Source organism: Polypterus senegalus, chromosome 2 (assembly GCF_016835505.1).
Source record: "Polypterus senegalus isolate Bchr_013 chromosome 2, ASM1683550v1, whole genome shotgun sequence".
In the NCBI taxonomy this organism is placed as follows: domain Eukaryota; kingdom Metazoa; phylum Chordata; class Cladistia; order Polypteriformes; family Polypteridae; genus Polypterus; species Polypterus senegalus.
In genome coordinates this window covers 263,224,373-263,250,249 of record NC_053155.1, presented here as the reverse complement: position 1 = coordinate 263,250,249, position 25,877 = coordinate 263,224,373, and the positions used below count along the sequence as shown (strand labels likewise).

Here is a 25,877-nt window from a genome sequence, read left to right as displayed (position 1 = left end):
CATTTGGTTGAGAAATCTTTGGCAGAGATTACAGCCACGTATCTTTTAAAAACTGAGTAAAAACATAATAAAACAAAAAAATAAATACGTTTCATGTCTAAAACATAAAAATGGGCGACTGTAATGGAAACATGAAAAATTATAAACACACTTCTGGCAGAAGAAGAAACCAAAAATGACATACTGTATATTCACAATTTATTCTTACAGTGCATGTTTAAGTAGGATTAAAAACCACACAATCTTGTTACAAAAATAAAAGCAAAACTCAAAAGCAGGAGTGCATTTTTACATTAGGAAAGAGAAAGAATAAAGCATGCACTCCAATTAACACACCCAGTTTAACACTCTGTTATACTGACCACTTATTCCCACCATTATAGCATATAATGTAAAAATACACTAACATGAATTTGGATCAAAACAGCTCATTATTCAATTATAATAACCACCAATTTAAATCTGTCATCCTTAGACACAAACACTGTTTGCATTCTCTTGGTAAACTGAAGCTTCATAATATCTAAAAAAGAAAATAGGTAGTACAGCAGCACTTCTTGTAGTCTATACATGTTTTGAAAAAATAAAGTGCAGTTCTTTAATTTAAAAAAAGATAACTCTTATATAAACAATGCAGCAGTGCGTAAATTTAAAGACTTGCTACAAAATGAAGGATTCATTAATTTACTCTAATAAATATTCCACAGACATTCTCAAATCCACTTAATTTAATTCACTCACAGAGTAAATTAAATAATTTATTATTAAAATTTTTGTCAGCCTAAAGGCTGTATCCTTTGCAGTACTTCAGAAATTGAAAGTAATTATATGTATCTCAAAAAATTCACTCTTTAAAATATAAACAGATGCTCAAACTGGATCAATGAACCACTGACACTGATCAACTGCAGAAGAACAGGTAAACTTTGATTTAGTATGCTTCGAGAATTCTGCATTAAAAGTTATCCCAGTCTCAAGCTAGATTTCAGACAAGAAAAGTGAGACCCAAAATAGTTTGATCACATCTTGTGTTTTAATTGCTTATTTCTGTAACTTAAAACTCCAGTTTCATTCCTGGTAGCTCCATCTGGAGGCATTTGACAGTGAGCTGGTATAGCAATTCATTTACAAATTAAATGTGATTAGTACAGACATTACTGATTGCTAAGTCAGTTAATATGGAAGTTACTTAAGCAGAGAATTATACAAAATAAGGAAATTAAGTCTTGAATATAGACAAGATGAAGGTTTCAAATTATTGTCAAATTATTATCAGCTTGTCTCTAGAATAACATCTTTGTCTTCAAGCAGAAAATATGTCATATTTTCCAGGAAAACAGAACCTTTCACCCACCTATCAAAACTGAAACTTGACCCATAAAATCTAAGTTCATTGTTGTTGACCCTTAAATTGAAAGCAGTACTGACTTTATTTTTTGTTTGTAGGCCACTGATCTTTTATTGTATTTTTGGTTAATTTTCCTACTGAAGAGTCAAACTTCTCCTAATTTATAGATCCTTTGAAGATTACATGTTTTGTTCCAGAACTCAGCTCTGTTTTATTGTATTTACTTTGTCTTTCAAGATGTCTTTATAAGACTTCAAAGCTCAATTCAACTCAATGTACAATTATGCCACCAAAACACTTCATAGAATGGACAGTGTCCAAATATACCACTTGGAGTTGATACTAGAAAAGCCGTTTTTAGCTTTGTCAAGTCATACATTCATCTTACATTTTCTCCAAGAATTTCTCACAAGGCAACTTTAATGGGAGTTGTGTGTTGGTGCAGGTCAGCTCCATGCTCCCCATCCTGTTTGTGAGCCTCTTGAATTTGCCACCATCGATAATCATGACCGAGATGAGCCATGCAAATGAGGACACTCAGATAGCAAGGGGTAGGTGTAATAGTGCTCAAGTGCTTTTATTAAAACAATCAAAGACATAAAGTGTTCAAATAGTGCAGTTTAAAATTCACATAAATAAATAAATAATCCGTTAAAATTGGAGAAAACCCAATGAGGTTAAAATGTCCACAAATATGTCCAGATAAATGAAGTTAAAATTCACTGCAGGTAAAATCTTTTAAAAATACACATTCAAAGATGTATAAGCCCTGGTGCCTCCTTCTAAGGGCCGATTTATACTTCACGCACAGAACACGTACGCGCCCACATCATGGCTGCCACGCGTTACCAACGTTTATTTCACGCGTCCTCTGAGCAGGTCCTCAGAAATTAACGCGACGCATGCGCGAGTTGCAGTACCAGCAAAAAGACGGGGGGTGCAGTGTGCTAAAAGTCGGAACGTGACGTCAGTATCTCTGTTTGCTATCTACATGTGACAGAAAGCCTCTATGCAGATCCTATGGGATGAATGTTTCAATGTGGTGAAGCAAAATGCCAACATACAGATGCATATACGTTGCATATTCCCGAACGTAATGATATAATACATTTTAAAAGTCTCATAAACCATCTTTGTGCCGTCTTTTTATTTTTTTATTTTTGCAACTTAACAACAGCAACATAATGTATAGCGTTATATTTGAGCCAATGAGAAAAAAATAAAGGACAAGGTGAAAACATGTATTTTGTGATTAAAGAGGAAATTTCGGCTTTAATCTCGAAATGTCCACTTTAACCTCGTAGTTTACTTTATCATTAATGCAGACCATCGTAAACATCATCCCAGGTTTTTAAGCGCTATGAGCTTCTTGGACCTGACAGCAGCAGAAAGCAGTAATAGATCGCCACACAGAACAAATTAAATGTATGATATTCCAACTCTCTGCACATTTAGAATCTTTAGATTTATACTTGACTAGCAGAATACCCGCGCTTCGCAGCGGAGAAGTAGTGTGTTAAAGAAGTTATAAAAAAGAAAAGTAAAAATTTTAAAAATAACGTAACATGATTGTTAATGTAAACATATCTATTATATCATATAAACATATCTACATATACACATATCCACACATACACATCTATAGATATATACGAGTACACATCTACATATATATATATACACACACATATACATATATACATACATACAGATAAATATACTGTACATATATATACACACACACACACACACATATATATACACTCACCTAAAGGATTATTAGGAACACCATACTAATACGGTGTTTGACACCCTTTCGCCTTCAGAACTGCATTAATTCTACGTGGCATTGATTCAACAAGGTGCTGAAAGCATTCTTTAGAAATGTTGGCCCATATTGTTAGGATAGCATCTTGCAGTTGATGGAGATTTGTGAGATGCACATCCAGGGAACGAAGCTCCGTTCCACCACATCCCAAAGACGCTCTATTGGGTTGAGATCTGGTGACTGTGGGGGCCATTTTAGTACAGTGAACTCATTGTCATGTTCAAGAAACCAATTTGAAATGATTCGAGCTTTGTGACATGGTGCATTATCCTGCTGGAAGTAGCCATCAGAGGATGGGTACATGGTGGTCATGAAGGGATGGACATGGTCAGAAACAATGCTCAGGTAGCCCGTGGCATTTAAATGATGCCCACTTGGCACTAAGGGGCCTAAAGTGTGCCAAGAAAACATCCCCCACACCATTACACCACCATCACCAGCCTGCACAGTGGTAACAAGGCATGATGGATCCAAGTTCTCATTCTGTTTACGCCAAATTCTGACTCTGGATGTTTTTCCCTTTTCACACCATTCTTTGTAAACCCTAGAAATGGTTGTGCGTGAAAATCCCAGTAACTGAGCAGATTGTGAAATACTCAGATCGGCCCGTCTGGCACCAACAACCATGCCACGCTCAAAATTGCTTAAATCACCTTTCTTTCCCATTCTGACATTCAGTTTGGAGTTCAGGAGATTGTCTTGACCAGGACCACAACCCTAAATGCATTGAAGCAACTGCCATGTGATTGGTTGATTAGATAATTGCATTAATGAGAAATTGACCAGGTGTTCCTAATAATCCTTTAGGTGAGTGTATATATACACATACATACATACACACACACATTATATTATATATATGTGTGTGTGTATGTATGTATGTGTGTGTGTGTGTGTATATATACACATACATATACTTGTGTGTATGTTTGTATGTGTCTATATGTGTGTGTATAGGTTTGGTCACTGAGTGCAAGGGAAAAATTATAGTCTATAAGTTATTAAACAGTAAAACATTAACGTTTTAAGAAGTACAGGTACATTGAAATTACATTTTCTATGTGAACGTTCAAATTTGTGCCTCTGGTAATGTGCCTTACCGGCATTTAAAGAAAATTAGTTTTGTGTCCTCTGCAGTGTTAAGAGAGAAAGGCTTTGGTTTGGGATAAAAGGAAAAAAGGTGTAAAGAAAGGAAAGTTGCCTTTTTCTTTTATATAGTATAGAGAGATGTGTTCGCTGATGTTATGATCGCCTTTTGGGGACAGTCGCGGTGGGTCTTGTGTAGACTGGTGAGACGCCCCGCCATTAATCGGCTGTGATGGCACTGTCAGTCCTCCACTCCTGTGCGTGTCTTCATAATCCGAGCTGAGGACCTCATAATCGTATACGTGCAAAAGAAAGTGTGAATCGCCTTAATATTATTTTGCCGTGGTGTAGAAAATGGGTCCCGTTTTTGCACTTGTCTGGGCTATAGCGCAGGGGGAGGATGAAAAATTAAAAGTGCTCACTTTGACTTAAGGTAGAAGCGCAGTCAGTGTCTCAAAGGCTGGCACAGCTATTGCGCGCTGGCTGCTCGACTTTTGCTGGGCAGGAGACCCCAGTTTTGCAGACACGCTCATGATATCAAAAGTCTCAGCGCTTTTGGAGGTCATTCATATATATATATATATATATATATAGCAAAATACCCGCCTGCAGCGGAGAAGTAGTGTGTTAAAGAAGTAATGAAAAGAAAAGGAAACATTTTAATAATAACGTAACATGATTGACATTGTCATGAGTGTTGCTGTCATATATATGCCTGCCTAAATAAGTCACCCTCGCTTTGCTCTTACTTTTTTACCGTTCATTTAATCATGGCTAGTGGCGGAAAAATTATAAAATGGTAGAAGGATGGCTTTACCAAAACAATCGATTATTCATAAAGCTTGAATTGGTGATCTGTTTTTCTGTGTTAACCTCATATTTTTTCATACTTCTTCTCAAACTAAGGTGGTGCGAGGGTAAAATGAATCGGGATGCGCTTGATCAATGTAATCGGTGTACCAGGAAATCATGCATTGACAAAAGCTCCCTTTGCTTGTAATGCAAAGTGTGATTAAATGCATTATTTTTAACGTTATGGAGCACATGCATCAAGCTTCTCAGCTGTGCTTGTGCTAAGAAAAGGAAAGATTTTAAAAATAACGTAACACGATTGTCAATGTGACCTTTTGTAAGTAGTGCCTGGAGGATTCAGTGTGTAGAAACTCTAGAGACAGCGTGTGTATTAACTTGTGGATTTTTCTGTGAGTATTTGGTGGCAGTCTGACGGTTGCTTCGAAGACGGCGTAGCGCTGAGCTCAGCTCAGAGCGAAATAAGATGAATGGGAGGGGAGATGATGACGTGACTCCCCCACCCGCCTTTAACTGTCAATCCCCCACAAACACAGTCTCTCGGAATTTGCATAAGCACACCCCTTCACCTACAATTTTAACTTAGTTACAAAGTGATCAAAACTCGCTTATATCCTCGTCCTCTCATTAAACTTGTATCCCTGCATTACCTGTGGGCATGTGAAACGCCAGCGGTAGCCTGTCTATGAACTTAATTTAAAGTTTAGGTTTACACCTTGCTTTCTTTCTGAGGTAGCAGCACTCATGAATATGGTAGTATATGTCACTCGCCGCTTCTTATTGTTTAGCTGCCTTCTCAATTATATAATGCATGTTTTCTTAAGCGCTTTTGGAGGTCTTCCTGGTTTTCTACGCACTGCGTTGACAGTCAGTTCACGTGATTACTTGGAGGCGTGATGATGTCACACAAAACTCCCCCGCCTTTCCAGCTCAACTCTATTACAGTTAATGGAGAAAAATACCTTCCAGTTATGACCATTAGGCGTAGAATTTCGAAATGAAACCTGCCCAACTTTTGTAAGTAAGCTGTAAGGAATGAGCCTGCCAAATTTCAGCCTTCTACCTACACGGGAAGTTGGAGAATTAGTGATGAGTGAGTGAGTGAGTGAGTGAGTGAGTGAGTGAGTGAGTGAGTGAGTGAGGGCTTTGCCTTTTATTAGCATAGATAGCAAAATACCCGCGTTTCGCAGCGGAGAAGTAGTGTGTTAAAGAAGCAATGAAAAAGAAAAGGAAACATTTTGAAAATAACGTAACATGATTGTCAATGTAATTGTTTTGTCACTGTTGTGAGTGATGAGTGTTGCTGTCATATATATATAATATATATATATATATTTACACACACACACACAAACATATATATATACATATCTATACATATACAAATATATATACACACACACGTATACACATACATATACATACACACATACATACATACACACACACACATATATATACATATATATACATAATACATACATATCTACATATATACACACAGCTATTTCGTATCAGTGCAATACGCTGCTTGTTAAAACGGATAACTCCCGCTCTTACGTGCAAGTCTGCGTGGATATTATGAACTATCGTATTTGTTCAAGTTCTGTTTAAATTTTAAATAGAAGGAATTTTTATTTAGTCGACAGAAATATCTTTGGTAGGAATGGTAAAAACAGACAGGAATATTATTCCTGAATAAATCAACTCAAACCTTAAATAACTTACAATATTTTGCTCTCCATAAAAATTTATCCTGTCTAAATTATACAAGTTAGAAATAAAGTAAACGTTAAAAGAACAAACATTCAAATCTCTTTACTCTTATGTAATTTTATATAAAAAATAAACTTAGATTTTAAATATCCCAAAAGATTTTGCTCTCCATAAAAATATATCCTATCAAAATTATACAAATTCAAATATGAACATGCTGCATAACAAAACCTGGAAATATAAATAAAATGTGTTCCTTTCAGCAATAACAAATCAAATCATTCAGTTGTCTTTGCTCATATGTCATTTTAGAGCTGGACGCCTGGCATCTTTTTTTGGCATCAAGTTCGTTTATGTTTGGTGTGAGGTTCTGTGTTGTGGAGATTCTCAGGATGGACTGCAGGTGCTCATCAGTAAGGCGACTCCTGTGTGCTGTTTTGTTAGTCTTCATGACTGAGAAGAGCTTCTCACACAGATATGTGCTACCCAACATGCACAAGGTTCGAGCCGCATTTAGACGGACTTTTTTTGTTCTTCAAAGACACCAAAGCGCCGTGCAAACTCAGTGCGCTCAGTTTATCAGCAAAGTGCGTATTTTGGGAACACCGTAGTGACGACTTGGTTCAACATTACTTGGCAACATCAAAACTATGAATGAACACATGTGGAGTTATGTACTTAACAAAAAAAAGTGAAATAACTGAAAATATGTTTTATATTCTAGTTTCTTCAAAATAGCCACCCTTTCCTCTGATTACTGCTATGTACACTCTTGGAATTCTCTTAATGAGCTTCAACAGGTAGTCACCTGAAATGGTTTTATGTGTTCATTCATAGTTTTGATGCCTTCAGTGAGAATCTACCAATGTAAATGGTCATGAAAATAAAGAAAACACATTGAATGAGGAGGTGTGTCCAAACTTTTGGCCTGTACTGTATCTCTCTCTCTCTCTCTCTCTCTCTCTCTCTCTCTCTCTCTCTCTCTCTCTCTCTCTCTATATATATATATATATATATATATATATATATATATATATATATATATACACACTCACCTAAAGGATTATTAGGAACAACTGTTCAATTTCTCATTAATGCAATTATCTAATCAACCAATCACATGGCAGTTGCTTCAATGCATTTAGGGGTTGTGGTCCTGGCCAAGACAATCTCCTGAACTCCAAACTGAATGTCAGAATGGGAAAGAAAGGTGATTTAAGCAATTTTGAGCGTGGCATGGTTGTTGGTGCCAGACGGGCCGGTCTAAGTATTTCACAATCTGCTCAGTTACTGGGATTTTCACACACAACCATTTCTTGGGTTTACAAAGAATGGTGTGAAAAGGGAAAAACTTCCAGTATGCGGCAGTCCTGTGGGCGAAAATGCCTTGTTGATGCTAGAGGTCAGAGGAGAATGGGCCGACTGATTCAAGCTGATAGAAGAGCAACTTTGACTGAAATAACCACTCGTTACAAACGAGGTATGCAGCAAAGCGTTTGTGAAGCCACAACACGCACAACCTTGAGGTGGATGGGCTACAACAGCAGAAGTCCCCACCGGGTACCACTCATCTCCACTACAAATAGGAAAAAGAGGCTACAATTTGCTCGAGCTCACCAAAATTGGACAGTTGAAGACTGGAAAAATGTTGCCTGGTCTGATGAGTCTCGATTTCTGTTGAGACATTCAAATGGTGGTGTGGTGTTATGGGTCCACAGCTCGTGGAGAAAAGGCCATTGATTTTTAAATAAATAATCATTGTGCTCGCGGCTTAGCGAGGGACGTTATATAGTGGGCGTGGGACGATCCGTAGGGTGTGGGCGTTTCTCACCTAGTGCACAGGTGAGGAACTGCCCACATTCATGATTGTCCCGCGGCTAATGCTGCAGCTGTGATGGCCCCTCACGTTTTAAAAAGAAGCGCGAGTCGGTTGTGGGGAGTGTAAGAAACAATCGGGAAGAAGAAGAAAGAAACGTTCGGGAAGAGAAAAGAAACGATCGGGGAGTGAAAGGAAAGGAGAGGACGGAGGTTACCGGGAGCAGTAGAGGAAGCAGGTCGGTGAGAGAGAGCCGCGAAGAGTGAGCGGACGGGCGAATGAGCCGTGGGCAGCTGCGCAGGAAGCTGGGTGTTAGGCCGACACCCAGGTGTTTGTGTAGATGTCGCTCCCGCTGAGCGATCTGGTAGCGGGAGTGACAAGGTGAAAGCGACGAGCCGCAGAAGGCCGCGGAAAGGCAGCGGAAGTCGGGAGGCTTGGTGGTGGAGTCCCCAATATGAGCGACCTGGCTATTGGGGTAATCAAGTCTCGGGGACTGGGATGAGTGCCATACCGGAGCCAGGGATCGGGAGGTCTCCAGTCTCGAGCGTGTGATGTAGGAGGGCAGCTGCAGAGAGCGTCTTGCCTGCTGCTAAGCCCGTACGGGATAAGCAGGTGAGACGCATACAGAAAAGCACCGGATTTGTTTTTTTGTTTTAAAGACAGCTTCCTAAAAAGATTTTAACCTCTGATTTTAAGGATTGGTTTTTTTTCTATTTATTGATTTTTAACCTCCACGCGTTCTTTTTATGGATTATTTATTTAATGAATTTGAAACTGCACTATTTATGAACACTGTTTTTGTTTTGTTGATTCTAAATAAAAGCACTTTTGCACTTTCTACCTTCCCCTTGCTCAGTAATTTGCCTCCATTGACTAGCTCATTCGGCAACATTATCGACGGTGTTGGGTTCAAGTGCTTCCAACATCAAAGGGAGTGTGGAGCCAGAACCCACATCGTCACATTTGGTGGCAGCGGTGGGATATCCCCAGCGGTGGGATGAGCTAGCAGTGGAGTGGAGCCTTCCCATGCAACTGGAGTTTTATGGGGGGTGGAATGTGGTGTTATGGGTCCACAGCTCGTGGAGAAAAGGCCATTGATTTTTAAATAAATAATCATTGTGCTCGCGGCTTAGCGAGGGCGTTACCATAGTGGGCCGTGGGGCGATCCGTAGGGTGTGGGCGTTTCTCACCTAGTGCACAGGTGAGGAACTGCCCACATTCATGATTGTCCCGCGGCTAATGCTGCAGCTGTGATGGCCCCTCACGTTTTAAAAAGACGCGCGAGTCGGTTGTGGGGAGTGTAAGAAACAATCGGGAAGAAGAAGAAAGAAACGTTCGGGAAGAAAAAAGAAACGTTCGGGAAGAGAAAAGAAACGATCGGGGAGTGAAAGGAAAGGAGAGGACGGAGGTTACCGGGAGCAGTAGAGGAAGCAGGTCGGTGAGAGAGAGCCGCGAAGAGTGAGCGGACGGGCGAGCGAATGGCGCCGTGGGCAGCTGCGAGGAAGCTGGGTGTTAGGCCGACACCCAGGTGTTTGTGTAGATGTCGCTCCCGCTGAGCGATCTGGTAGCGGGAGTGACAAGGTGAAAGCGACGAGCCGCAGAAGGCCGCGGAAAGGCAGCGGAAGTCGGGAGGCTTGGTGGTGGAGTCCCCAATATGAGCGACCTGGCTATTGGGGTAATCAAGTCTCGGGGACTGGGATGAGTGCTGTACCGGAGCCAGGGATCGGGAGGTCTCCAGTCTCGAGCGTGTGATGTAGGAGGGCAGCTGCAGAGAGCGTCTTGCCTGCTGCTAAGCCCGTACGGGATAAGCAGGTGAGACGCATACAGAAAAGCACCGGATTTGTTTTTTTGTTTTAAAGACAGCTTCCTAAAAAGATTTTAACCTCTGATTTTAAGGATTGTTTTTTTTTCTATTTATTGATTTTTAACCTCCACGCGTTCTTTTTATGGATTATTTATTTAATGAATTTGAAACTGCACTATTTATGAACACTGTTTTTGTTTTGTTGATTCTAAATAAAAGCACTTTTGCACTTTCTACCTTCCCCTTGCTCAGTAATTTGCCTCCATTGACTAGCTCATTCGGCAACATTATCGACGGTGTTGGGTTCAAGTGCTTCCAACATCAAAGGGAGTGTGGAGCCAGAACCCACATCGTCACAGGTGGAGTCAGAATTTGGCGTAAACAGAATGAGAACATGGATCCATCATGCCTTGTTACCACTGTGCAGGCTGGTGGTGGTGGTGTAATGGTGTTGGGGATGTTTTCTTGGCACACTTTAGGCCCCTTAGCGCCAATTGAGCATTGTTTAAATGCCACGGGCTACCTGAGCATTGTTTCTGACCATGTCCATCCCTTCATGACCACCATGTACCCATCCTCTGATGGCTACTTCCAGCAGGATAATGCACCATGTCACAAAGCTCGAATCATTTCAAATTGGTGTCTTGAACATGACAATGAGTTCACTGTAGTAAAATGGCCCCCACAGTCACCAGATCTCAACCCAATAGAGCATCTTTGGGATGTGGTGGAACGGGAGCTTCGTGCCCTGGATGTGCATCCCACAAATCTCCATCAACTGCAAGATGCTATCCTATCAATATGGGCCAACATTTCTAAAGAATGCTTTCAGCACCTTGTTGAATCAATGCCACGTAGAATTAAGGCAGTTCTGAAGGCGAAAGGGAGTCAAACACCGTATTAGTATGGTGTTCCTAATAATCCTTTAGGTGAGTGTGTGTATATATATATATATATATATATATATATATATATATATATATATATAGCAAATACCCGCTTGGCAGCGAGAAGTAAAAAGAAAAGGAAACATTTTAATAATAATGTAACATGATTGACAACGTAATTGTTTTGTCATTGTCCTGAGTGTTGCTGGCATATATATATATATATATATATATATATATATATATATACATACATACATACACACAAATACTATGGGGTGCCAAACAGGCAAATACATTGATTTTCTCAATATATAAAGTTGGCGTCAGAATATATAAAGTCAAAACTTTAATATATACAGTCATTCCCGAATATATAAAGTCAACACTTGAATATATAAAGTCACTGTCGGAATATATAAAGTCATTCTCGAATATATAAAGTCAAAACTTGAATATATAAAGTCACTGTCGGAATATATAAAGTCAAAACTTGAATACATTAAGTCACCATCGGTATATATAAAGTCAAAACTTTTTTCTGAATATATAAAATCAAAACTTGAATATATAAAGTCAGCGTTGGTATATTTAAAGTTAAACCATCCATCCATCCATCCATGTATCCTCTTCTGCTTATCCGAGGTCGGGTCGCAGGGGCAGCAGCTTAAGCAGAGAGGCCCAGACTTCCCTCTCCCCGGCCACTTCTTCCAGCTCTTCCGGGAGAATCCCAAGGCGTTCCCAGGCCAGCCGGGAGACATAGTCCCTCCAGCGTGTCCTGGGTCTTCCCCGGGGCCTCCTCCTGGTTGGACGTGCCCGGAACACCTCACCAGGGAGGCGTCCAGCAGGCATCCTGATCATATGCCCGAGCCACCTCATCTGACTCCTCTCGATGCGGAGGAGCGTCAGCTCTACTCTGAGCCCCTCCCGGATGACTGAGCTTCTCACCCTGTCTTTAAGGGAAAGCCCAGACACCCTGCGGAGGAAACTCATTTCAGCCGCTTATATTCGCGATCTCGTTCTTTCGGTCACTACCCATAGCTCATGACCATAGGTGAGGGTAGTAGCGTAGATCGACTGGTAAATTGTGAGCTTTGCCTTACAGCTCAGCTCCTTTTTCACCACAACAGACTGATGCAGAGCCCGCATCACTGCGGATGCCGCACCGATCCGCCTGTCGATCTCACGCTCCATTCTTTCCTCACTCATGAACAAGACCCCGAGATACTTGAACTCCTCCACTTGGGGCAGGATCTCTCCCCCAACCCTGAGAGGGCACTCCACCCTTTTCCGGCTGAGGACCATGCTCTCGGATTTGGAGGTGCTGATTCTCATCCCAGCCGCTTCACACTCAGCTGCGAACCAATCCAGAGAGCTGAAGATCACGGCAAACAGGACAACATCATCTGCAAAAAGCAGTGACCCAATCCTGAGTCCACCAAACCGGACCCCTTCAACACCCTGGCTGCGCTAGAAATTCTATCCATAAAAGTTATGAACAGAATCGGTGACAAAGGGCAGCCCTGGCGGAGTCCAACTCTCACTGGAAACGGGCTCGATTTACTGCCGGCAATGCGGACCAGGCTCTGACACCGGTTGTACAGAGACCAACGAGCTCTTATCAGGGGTCCGTACCCCATACTCCCGAGCACCCCACAGGATTCCCAGAGGGACACGGTCGAATGCCTTTTCCAAGTCCACAAAACACATGTAGACTGGTCGGGCAAACTCCCATGCACCCTCCAGGACTCTGCTAAGGGTGAAGAGCTGGTCCACTGTTCCGCGACCAGGATGAAAACCACACTGTTCCTCCTGAATCCGAGGTTCGACTATCCGACGGACCCTCCTCTCCAGAACCCCGAATAGACTTTTCCAGGGAGGCTGAGGAGTGTGATCCCTCTATAGTTGGAACACACCCTCTGGTCCCCCTTTTTAAAGAGGGGGACCACCACCCCGTCTGCCAATCCAGAGGCACTGTCCCGATGTCCATGCGATGTTGCCGAGGCGTGTCAACCAAGACAGTCCTACAACATCCAGAGCCTTAAGGAACTCGGCGATCTCATCCACCCCGGGCCCTGCCACCAAGGAGTTTTTTGACCACCTCGGTGACTTCGGTCCCAGAGATGGGAGAGCCCACCTCAGAGTCCCCAGGATCTGCTTCCTCATTGGAAGGCATGTTAGTGGGATTGAGGAGGTCTTCGAAGTACTCCTCCCACCGACCCACAACGTCCCGAGTCGAGGTCAGCAGCGCATATCTATTTGGGGTGCGATTAACCCTCCAGCTCACTATATATATATATATATATATATATATATATATATATCCTTTGGGGTGCGAGCAGCTGTTGCTGGGGGTGCCAGAATCCATCGGGGAAGAAAAATGAAAAACATTTGTTGTACAAAATCTTAATTTATCTATCCATTCCTAAAAAATTAAATGGGCAGACTATTTCATATCAGTGCAATATGCTGCTATTTAAAACGGATGACTCCTGCTCTTACATGCACTTACTGTAGTGCTGCGTGGGTATTATGAAGTATCGTATCTGTTCAAGTTCTATTTAAATTTTAAATATAAGTAATTTTTATTTAGTCGACATAAATATGTTTGGTAGGAATGAAAGGTAAGTTTAGTCAGCATTGCACACATTTTTCTTCACCATAGAAATTTAAAGAGTAAATTCAACATAACATTCCTACCAAAGATATTTCTGTCGACTAAATAGAACCTACTTACTGTATATCCAAATTCGAGCTATTGAGGTGTCACCTGCCTGCCTAGATATGTTACCCTCGCTTCGCTCTTACTTTTTTACCGTTCATGTAATCATGGCTAGTCACGAAAAAATTAGAACATGGAAGGAGGATCACACGGAGTATGGCTTTACCAAAATAATTATTGATGGGGAATAAAGTATCCATTATTCATAAAGCTTCAATTGGTGATCTTTTTTTCTGCGTTAACCTCATATTTTTTCATACTTCTTCTCAAACCAAGGGGGTGCAAGGGTAAAATGAATCGGGAAGCGCTGATTTATATATATTGAATATACTGAAATAGTTTCACTGTCAAATAATGCAAACAATATGCGGCACGTGTTTCTCCCTAATTCTGGGCTCATCAGGCGTACACACTCACTGCACCCCGTCTCAGGAATCGAACCTCATACGTCATGCGCTAGAGGCGAAGCCTCTCGTGTTGCACCATGGCGTGCGTTTCGTTTATTTGACAGTATGAAGATCGGGGTGTATGGCTGCTCGAGTTTTGCAGGGCAGGAGACGCCACTTTTTTCAGACACGTTCACGTGATCAAAAGTCTCCGCGCTCTTTGGAGGTCATTCATATATATATATATATTGTAAAAGACCGATGAGAAGACAGGAAAAAGGTTTGGAGTTTTCCGGCCCCGTATATTGTCTAGAATCCACAATATATATTCAAATATAAGGTCAAAACATAAACAAAAACTGTTCATATGCGCGACGCCGTATCATGGCATCGGCGGCCATTTTATTAGGGAGGAGCCGGAAGTGGAGGGATGCTGGTTAAGGACCGTGAGGGAGGATGGGATTGATGACGTCAGGACAAGATGGCGGAGGAAGGGCGGAAGTACCATACTGCAGTCAAAACCCGGCTTATGGTGGCGGAGGGTCCTTTTTCCTATGAGGAAGCAGAGGGAGAAAGTTAGTACCCCGCCATTCCCTGCCGCGAATGTGTTCCCAGGTGCTGTTCAAATCCGTCCGCGGTCTCCTACTCGCGCGTGCATGACAATATATATATATATATATATATAACTGATCAGCCATTGGCCTCGCTCACTGAGTGCAAGGGAAAAAAATAAAATTTAGTCTATAAGCTATTAAACAGTAAAACATTTAACGTTTTAAGAAGTAAAGATACACTGAGCACCAGTGGAGTGGTTTCGGGTAAGCTACATTTTAAAGCTGGTATAACATAACAGGTAAGTAGTACTAACAGCAGCTAAAATGTATATGGATCATCTCTTGGTTGTTGATCCCTTTTGAAAGGCGCTACACGACGGCTGTGGTATAGAAATTACATTTTCTATGTGAACATCCAAATTTCTGCATGTGGTAATGTGCCTTACCAGCATTATCAGTAATTAAAAGAAAATCATTTTTGTGTGCTCTGCAGTGCTAAGAGAGAAAGGCTTTGGTTGGGGATAAAAGGAAAAAAGGTGTAAAGAAAGGAAACTTGCCTTTTCTTTAATATAGTGTAGAGAGGTCTTCGCTGACGATATGAGCGTCGCGGTGGGTCTCGTGTAGACTGGAGAGACGTCCCTGCCATTTACTTCTCCGGGATGGCACTGTCGGTCCTCCACTCCTGTGCGTGTCTTCATAATCCGACCTGACGACCTCATAATCGTATACGTGTAAAACGCCTTAACATTAGTTTGCCGCGGTTTAGAAACGGGATCCCCTGTTTACAGTTGTCTGGGCTATAGCTCATGGGAAGGGGGAAAAAAATTAAAAGTGTTTACTTTCACTTAAGGCAGAAGCACAGTCAGCGTCTCAAAGGCCGGCACAGCTACGCAGGCGTGCTTGCGCGCCGGCCGCCCGACTTTTGTAGTATTTTTGCAGTGCAGGAAACGCCACTTTTTGCAGACACGTTCACGTGAGCAAAACTCTCCGCGCTCTTTAGAGGTCTTGCTTTCTCTGCGCACTGCGCTCATAGTCAGTTCACGTGAGCCGCTCGGAGTACATGCATCGAAGCTTCTGAGCTGTGCCAGTGCGATCTTGCGATGTCCACGGCGTTATTTAATGTTAGCTAAGACCCGGCACTTAAAAGTTTCTCGCTACAGCAAGTTTAACTCCGTTACAAAGTGATCCAAAGTCTCGTTTATACCTCGTGTCTTCTCATTAAACTTGTATCTCGCGAATAAAGTATTTGGCGTTTTTCTTCAGCGCTCTTTGGGGGCTCTTCCTTCTTTTCTAGGTACTGGGGTCACAGTCAGTTCACGTGATTATGTGGGAGGCGTGATGATGTCACACGCAGCTTCGACCCCCACGGCCATCGGGATAACGTCCATTACAGTATATGGAGAAAAATAGGTTCCAGTTATGACCATTACCTGTAGAATTTCGAAATGAAACCTGCCCAACTTTTGTAAGGAAGCTGTAAGGAATGAGCCTGCCAAATTTCAGCCTTCTACCTACACGGGAAGTTGGAGAATTAGTGATGAGTCAGTCAGTGAGTGAGTGAGTCAGTGAGGGCTTTGCCTTTTATTAGTATAGATATCACTTTCATGATGAAATGCATTAAAGTGTGTATGTTACATTTCACATATAATTTTGTTTAAATAATGAATACTGTTAACAATTACACACATGGGGGAATAATTACACACATGGGGTTGTCACGGTGGTGGAGCGATAGCACTGCTGTCTCGTAGGTAGTTAATGTTGCTGGTATTTCCTGCTTGTATTCCACACTGTGCTCCGGTTTTCTTCCAAAGATATGCAGATTTGGGGATTTGGTGCCACTAAAATGACGCTAGTGTATGCGAGTGCTTGTATTCACCTTGCGATGAGCTGAGGCCTCGTCAAGGGACTGTTTCTCACTCGTGCCCAATGCTTGCTGGAATGGGCACATCCCTAGATTGATGGATTTAATCAATAAACATCCTTTTCAGAGATATTGCGGTAAGGTGTCATCGGAATTTAATGAGGGTTCTAGGCAATTCACAACACAGAGAAACCGAACGTGTTCTCACCGTGATAATATCTCGCACTGCCACCTGGTGGATTCCTCCAGATTTACGTAAAGTACGTGCGCAAATATGAACACTACAACGCTTGCATAGCTGGAGTGTCCGCTGCAGCATGCGTCGCGTCGTGTGAAGTATAACTCCGGCCTTAGAGCAGACATCTCCCTGGCTTACACGTTATGGATCCCTCAACACGAGGAGACATCCTGTCGACACGCACAGGCTCCCTTCTCTCCAGGCACGCAGCAGGGTTCACTATCCAAGCCTTACCTTGCTTCACACATCTCCTGCTGCTTCTCCCTGGAGTTACACGGCAGCCCGCTGCAAAGATCGGGTCACTCCAACTACACCCATTTTCAGCTGGAGTAGATCCTCTTCAGCCCCCTCAAGCATCTGCCCTTCACTTCTTTGGGGCTCCTCTACCAACTGCCTGCCTCCATCAAGTTCCACACTGCTTACACACCGGCCAACTCCGTCATCCTTTCTTTCAACTTCCCTCTATTCTTATTGCCCCAAATCATTCTTTCTCACTCATTTTGTCCCAGACTAATTTTTCCCTTATCTCCTTCCCGTTTACTGTGCAGGTTCCTTATACTAACTTGATTGGGCGCTGATGTAACAACCCTCTGCCCACTCCAAGGCATAAATCCAGAACCTGACTGATCCGCTAACTTTTGTACATGAATGTGTGATAAGCCATCCATCCATCTTCTTCCGCTTATCCGAGGTCAGGTCACGGGGGCAGCAGCTTGAGCAGGGATGCCCAGACTTCCCTCTCCCTGGCCACTTCTTCTAGCTCTTCCGAGGGAATTCCGAGGCATTCCCAGGCCAGCCGGGAGATATAGTCCCTCCAGCGTGTCCTGGGTCTTCCCCCGGGGCCTCCTCCCGATTGGACGTACCCGGAACACCTTGCCAGGGAGGTGTCCAGGAGGCATCCTGCTCAGATGCCCGAGCCACCTCATCTGACATCCTACCGGATGACTGAGCTTCTCACCCTATCTTTAAGGGAAAGCCCAGACACCCTACGGAGGAAACTCATTTCAGCAGCTTGTATTCGCAATCTCATTGTTTCGGTCACTACCCATAGCTCATGACCATAGGTGGGGGTAGGAACGTAGATCGACTGGTAAATTGAAAGCTTTGTCTTACGGCTCAGCTCTTTTTTCACCACGACAGACCGAACCGCCACCTTATCGTGGTGGAGGGGTTTGCGTGTCCCAGTGATTCTAGGAGCTCTGTTGCCTGGGGCTTTATGCCCCTGGTAGGGTCACCCAAGGCAAACTGGTCCTAGGTGGGGAATGAGACAAAGAGCGGTTCAACCAAACCCCCTATGAAGAACAAACTTTTGTTCTTTGGATGACGTTTTCCCTCTCCCGGACACGGGTCACCGGAGCCACCCTCTGGAGACAGGCCTGGAGTTGGGGCTCAATGGCGAGTGCCTGGTGGCATGGCCTGCATCCATGGGGCTCAGCCAGGCACAGCCCGAAGAGGCAACCTGGGTCCCCCTTCCCATGGGCTCACCACCTGTAGGAGGGGCCAAGGAGGTTGGGTGCAGTGTGAATTGGGTGGTGGCCGAAGGTGGGGATCTTGGCAGTCCGATCCTCGGTTACAGAAGCTGTGATAAGCCCATCACTAAAATTAAACCTAAAGTGGCTCCATCACGCACACTCCTCTGGCCATTCTGCATTGTGTTCAAATGCAGTTATTTATTTAAAGCCTGCCTGATGCCACTGATCACTTTTCACAAGTTGCTGCCAACAATGGCTTTTATTTTACTAATAATGCCATGAAGCACAGTTTAGCGAAGCATCAAGCATTTGTTGTTATATGCAGAGTTTACCTGTTAATTTCCTCACTAGTAACATTCTCAAGTCAGATGCTCAGTTGGATACTCTCGTCTACACAGACTTACTGGTGTGTCCTAGTTTTTTATATTCTCTGTGTAGGACAGATCTCTAGCTTTAATCTCTAATATTTATTTCAACACATGCACCGTACAACAAAAAAAACGTACATTTTGTAGCAAACACCTACAACCACCACTCTCCCTATTAGCCAGGATAAATCTTGGATATGCTAATGGGGTAAGACCTTCCCCTTGATACATACAGACAAACAACTGGAAACTAAGTTATTCTCTCCAAGGAATGCAAAAACCACCATTGAAATGAAGGCTTATTATTTTAATACTGCTTATGGCAACAATCCCTGTAATCAGTCAGGTTGTGGCTATATAAGATGGTGGCCCACACTGAGATATGTTTTATTGTAAATTTGGTTGCATCAGCAGTCAAGAATATGATTCTAAACTAGTTTCTAGACTTTATTGGTGATTTTTGCTTCCCATTTTTGTTAAAAGATGGACACTTTCAGTTATTCTGGTATTTATCTGTAGCTTAATTCCTTATGCTGCTTGCTGGTTGCCCCCAAAGAAAGTCTTTCGTTTCACCAATTTATGTCTCAGAAAGCTTCAGTGACCAGACTCTTATTGTCAGGTATAACATAACTAAAGTTGTACTAACTTTATTAATTGTACTTTTATTGGTTGCTTTTGTTCCTATAGTGTGAATTTCATTTTATTTTATTTGCATAGTTAGGTTTCCTTAAACCATAATTCAGTTACAGGAGAAGCACATTCAGAAATTTGTGGGGAAAAATTAGAAATTTGTGATATGCCTATCTGCAATGGACCAGTGCCTTGTCCAGGTGTTGTTCTTGTGGCTGATGGTGCTGGGATAGCTTCCAGCTACCCCACAAGCCTGCCTTAGATGAGCTGGTTAAGATGGATGGATGATATTATTATTTTATTTACAGTACTTTTTGCTATTTATTGTGTTTGTCTAATATTCTTTGGTGGTCATGTTTAATTTCAGTGTTGGAAATCTTCACTAGTACTAATTCTGCTACTTCTGAACATATTGCTGTATTTGTTTCAAATACTGAGCTAATAACTAATGCTTTTATACATCTTGTCCATTTTAAAGACATTATTGTTTGTTCTTATTTTTTCTATTAATAGTGTATGGATGATTAAATGGTGCTTGTACTGTATCATATGTGTTCATAAATCCATCCGTTTTCAAACCCACTTAATATAGCTTAGGCACTAAATGCAAACATTAGCTTTTACTCTTTTCTAAAAAAAAAAGAGAAATCATTTGTGTACCTTTTTAGTATCATTGGTTTGAATATTTTATAATAGACTAACACCAGATGTTATTCTTATTCTATTTCCTGTAGGAATGCTTCAGAAGACTCCATCTATAGAAGAGTTTGTGGATGCACTAGTGTCAGATTTGAACCCTGACTTTGAAACTTTTCTCATGGATTCCGAATAAACAGATATGTTGTCATTCCCTTTCTTGAATAGCAGTTATGAATCAAGAAAATGTAATTGTTAACATTGAAATATAATCTACTATTAATTCATCCCATGTCAAAATACTAAATAATTAAGTTTCCCCCTGTTGTAGTTATTCTTACTTTCTAGTCTAAATGTATATGTACTGTACTTGAGTCATTTAAATGCTAAACTTTGAGTGTTTTTCTTCCTCTTTTGGGGGGCACATTTATCCAGATATAATATTGCAAAAAACATACTGAATCTTTCTTTAAAGATATACATTTGGAATAGTTTTAATGAATTAATTTGAAAGTAATTCTTGAAATTAGAGTTATATTTGAATATTTTGTGCTAATGGCTTCTTTTATTAAAATAATACATTTTATTTATGGCTTTTCTCAGATGATGCTAATTAAAAATCTAATGGCTATTAGAAGTTCTGAATGAAAATCCTTTGTTTATGTCTGTGGCACTTTTTTTTCCTTTTTTAATGTAGTAGTCCTTGTTAAATGTTATATGTTTTTATGAAATGTATATATTTTTGTGCATTGAGGCTACTTTGCCATTAAAGATGATTGACTGGGAAATGTGGTGTTTTTTTTGTTTTGTTTTTTTTAAATCATTGGCAGTGACAAGTAAAGTTTGTGTCACGTTACCCAGCTTCTAGTCAGACGGATTATCAAACTTGACTGCAGTTGCTGATCTTGTTGCCTGAGAATGTCGGGTTACACAACTAGAAATAGCAGGGCATAGCACATTACACGACTCTTTAATGACTTTCTTGTGCAAGTTCATATTTCCAAAGTATTGCAGAGCTTGTGTCTTTTTCTAATAGCTAGGAATGTGCTATCTGACTTCCCTGGTGCTGTACAAAAGCTCTCCTACTACAGAAAGTTCAGCCCCAATCTCTGCCCCTTCTCTTTCCATTCTGTTGCACTACATCAAATTGGAGACATCAGACAGATGGGCCTGTCCTCTGTTTGCATGATGCAAAATGCCTGCTTTCTGTTTTCTGCTGCTGCATTGTATGCATTGTACTTCATGGTAAATGCTAATTGGTTGTCAGCTCATGCACACAGAGACCCTGTCCCTGTGACTCAAGTCTACGTCACTGGGAGGTCATGGGAGCATGTGACAATTGCCTCTGACTTGCTAAATCTGCAACTGAAAATCACTTGAAATCATATAATGTGACAGGGCCTTAAATTGAGAAAAATTACTGCATTCTGCTGTTAAGGGACCTCAGGTATACAAAGCACAAAGTAGAAAGCTGTATATGAAGGACACCCGAGCCGTTAGGTGCTGTATGGCAGGTTAAAATACATATATGCCTTTATATTCGTTTCTTAGTAACCATAACCAACAGTGTTGCTGAAGGACTGCACTCTTCTTTTAAATATGCAGATTTCATGGCTATGTAAAGTCATTAAATATTTTTTTCTCCTTTAAAGTTTTGTTAAATAAGAAAAAAGTCCACATTCCTTAACCAACAATATATATTTGTGATAATAATCACACAGTGCTGCTCAGTTGTACAGTAATAAACCAGACTAGCTTTTCTTCCTTCCGACTAATGATTATTTATTGTGTCACTACTGGATTCTCAAGTCACATTAACCACATGATGGTGCAAAGACCTGGCTTGTAATTTAAACTGAAGCACAGAGAATGCAATCCAGACAAGATGCTTAATTAGGGATAACATTTGATGTCAGAGTGTAGGGATTGATTTACTTTGAAAGTACTTCATTCTTTATAATACCCAGTCATTAGTTTATCAGTTTTAAAATACAGTCTGCATAAAGTTATACACTTATGAAGTAAGTGAAGGATGGTATATATCTGAAATGAAAAAAAGAGGACAGTTATCTTAATCCTGAAAAAAGGAAGGTTAGAGACAAAATGTTTCTTTGTATATAGCCTTCACAATCAATAATACTGTGTGATGCCTTTTGATTTTAGCAGATACTGTACAACAATATATCCTACAGGTATTTATCAACGAGCTAAAACTAAATTATAAGGAAAAATCTGTAAAATTTGGAATTTAAATTAGGAGCATTGAGCAAGCCAGTCATAACATAATTCACCATCCTCTTACCCCCTTTATCCAGTTCAGGGTACTGAGGGCTAGTGCTTATCTTGACAGCACTGGGCACAAGGCAGGAAACAGCCCTGGGCATGACACCAGCCTACATATGCACCCACCCACATGGCCATAGGGCCAATATGGAAGTGCAAATCAACCATATGCTATACCAAGAGAATATCATTACAAACACTCAAACACTTAGAAACATCAGGAGCAGGACACTCTGTCCCAAATGGCTCATGAGTCCCTCTTTATCATTAAATCGAGATCTTAGTAATTTATTCCACATATTTGATGTTCTCTGTGTGAAGAAAAACATTTTGTGTGAACTTATTCTTACTCAGTTTCAATCACTGTCCCCATTTTATAGCAGAAGAATTATTTTTAAATTAATAGCTGACTTCCACCTTTCTAACTTCAGCCATAAGTTAAAAGTCTATCATACTTAATCTGCTTAAACTAAAATAATTCAGTTACTTCAGTCTCTGTCACAGCCTATACAGTAATCCCTCACTATATCGCGCTTCGACTTTCGCGGCTTCACTCTATCGCGGATTTTATATGTAAGCATAACTAAATATATAACACGGATTTTTCGCTGCTTCAGGGTTCTGGACAATGGGTCTTTTTACTTCCTGTACATGCTTCCTCAGTTGGTTTGCCCAGTTGATTTCATACAAGGGACGCTATTAGCGGATGGCTGAGAAGCTAACCAATCAGAGCACGCAGTTAAGTTCCTGTGTGCTGAATGCGATGTTAACCAGGAAGTCTCGTCTTGCTCATTCAGCATCAATGTGTTTCGCTGTGTAAAGAGTTAACTTTTGTGCTCTTTTGTGTTTATCTTTGTGCATAGTCAAGCCCTTCATTATGGCTCCAAAACGATCTGCTCCTGCTACTGCTTCAGGGGCAGTGCCCAAGCGCCAATGGAAGATGTTAACAATTGCCGAAAAGGTAAACGTTTTGGATTTGTTGAAGGAAGGGAAAAGCTACACTGCTGTAGGACGCCATTACAGCATCAATGAGGCTATGACTCTTTTTATTTAAAAAGAAGTAAAGGAATATAAGATCTACGGCCGCAGTGTCCTTTTAACCAGGGTGCAAAACGAGTTGTAAGTGGATGTAATAAGGCAGTAGTCTGGATGGAATCTACTTTAGGGACTTGGATTGAAGAAGAACAATGGCGGTGCTACACAGTAACCTGAAGTGGCTCCTTTAGAAGAGCTGTAACGCTCTCCTTTGTTGTGCAGTAAAATTAAACTCATCGTTATCGGACAAGTCATCGTGTCATTGTTGGTGAGTAATCATAATTAATTTTCTACTTACAGTACTTAGTACATGTACGTACGTTTAGTGTCACTGTACACACATTTACTGTATACAATTTTTCTTGCATTGTACGTATTTATTGCTGGTGGCCTGTCTATCGTAATGGCTATAACATATGTGATATCGGAGACACTCGATATCTTTAAAATAATACTTAGGTTTTACTGTATATAAACAGTGTTTTAGTTTACATACATAATTTCAATGAATCTTGCCTAATATCTAAGAGAATACAAAGGAATTATGCTGTATAATTGTGCAGGGAATATTTATAAACAGTGTGGGAGAGTTTATAAGGGCTTAAAATATATAAAAATAACCATACAAACATATGGTTTCTACTTCGCGGATTTTCACCTATCCTGGGGGGGTCTGGAATGCAACCCCCACGATCGAGGAGGGATTACTGTACTCTACAGTACTTAAGTTTCTCTAGTGGCTCGTTGTAGGACGTTTTCTAGCACTTCTATGTGCTTTTTGTAGTGTGGAACCTTAAGTTCTATAAGATATCCCAAATTTGAACATGCAATTGCATAGCACAGCTAAACTCAGCACGTGGTGTAACTCTGTTTCCCATGAACCCACTTAGTCAAATGTGATTTTCAAGTCACATATGCCTTATTCATTTGTTTGTCAAAAGTAAGTAAGAAAGAACAAATAAGAAAATATACGCATGGCGTAACATTCAAGTGTGTTCAGAGACTTGATTAGCTGATTTAAAAGTTCTTGGTTTTTTTAAATTTACTATTCACTTCCTCAGGGAATGTGTTATCACAATTTTGTTTTTTATTTATTTTTGTAACAGTGGGTAATATTCAAAAATAATAGTGATAATAAATGTAATTTACATGTATCAGTACCACCCATAAAATGTGCTTTTTAATGCCATTTTGCAATGTCGTAGATAAAATTGCTTTCAAGTAATCATTAGTGGTTGGATATAAGGGATCTGTGATAATTATACTTCAAATTTCTTAAACAGTATGTTTTTCAAAGTCGTATCTGATGGAGATTTAAAGTCTAAACATGGTAATTAGTGGATCATTGTGGCGCTAGTGTCAGAGAAGTATTGAATCATTATAACCTTTCAATAATGCAACCATGAGGTTATTTTTAGTGTAATGGAAATAATAATAATAATAATACATTTTATTTATATATTGCCTTTCCCATGCTCAAGGCACAAGAATGCATTTAGTCACAGTAGCATAAAGTGTCACCAAGCCTTCTTTTACACATTTTAACAAAGTTAAGTTCCTTCTTTTGTACTTTAACTGACATGAACATCATATTACTTTCAAGAAGCTTGAGATGAGCTGCTGTGACTGTGGGTTGTACAACATGCTGCTCAGTCACAGAGATGAGCGCAGGATTGGCAGAAGCAGACTGGTAACATTTAACTTACACTAATTAACCCAGACGTTCTATAACAGTAAGGGAATAAATAAAAAAATATCATTACTACAGTATTGAATAAATAATATCCTTATTAGTGTATTGAATAAACAAATGCACATTTAACGTCATGGCTTTCTTATATGATAATGCTCGGTCATCCAGCCCCTCCTACGTCTTACCCATCCCATTCCATGTCCTACATTGAGGTGTATTTGCTTCATGACTGCAGGCATTTCACTGTTTTGCCGTTTCTGTTGAATGAAACGTGCCCCATCTGGACAAAGAGACTTTAATGCTAGAATGCTTTTCAATGACTTCATTTCAGGTTTCAACACCATCATCCATCAGAAGCTCATAGGGAAGTTGGGCCTGCTAGGCTACACTTCTTTATGCTACTGGATCCTGAACGTCCCAACAGAAATACCCCCAACAGAAACACCATCTCTAATACTATTACACTGAGGACTTTTGCCCCCAAGAGCTGTGTACTTAGCCTACTTCTGTTGATTATGCTGAGTTACGACTATACAGCAGCATACTACTGTAACACCATCATTAATTCTGTGGATGACACAATGGTGGTGGGTCTCATCAGCACTAGGGATGAGTCAGTTTACAGAATGGAGATAATGACAGTTAGGTAGACTAGATTACTGTAACGCACTCCTCTCAGGACTACCCAAAAAAGACATAAA

The 25,877-nt window shown here is 40.9% G+C and overlaps 1 protein-coding gene across 1 annotated transcript in view; it reads left to right on the top strand.

Annotated features, from left to right (window-relative positions):
• Nucleotides 1–20,953, top strand: part of LOC120523821 (mitochondrial intermediate peptidase-like) — a 178,980-nt gene extending 158,027 nt beyond the window's left edge. Inside the window, exon 19 of the mRNA XM_039745453.1 lies at nt 20,264–20,953. Within this exon, the coding sequence (XP_039601387.1) occupies nt 20,264–20,361 (98 nt within the window). The 3' untranslated portion in view covers nt 20,362–20,953. The remainder of the gene's footprint in view (nt 1–20,263) is intronic.
• Nucleotides 20,954–25,877: the final 4,924 nt, after the last annotated feature.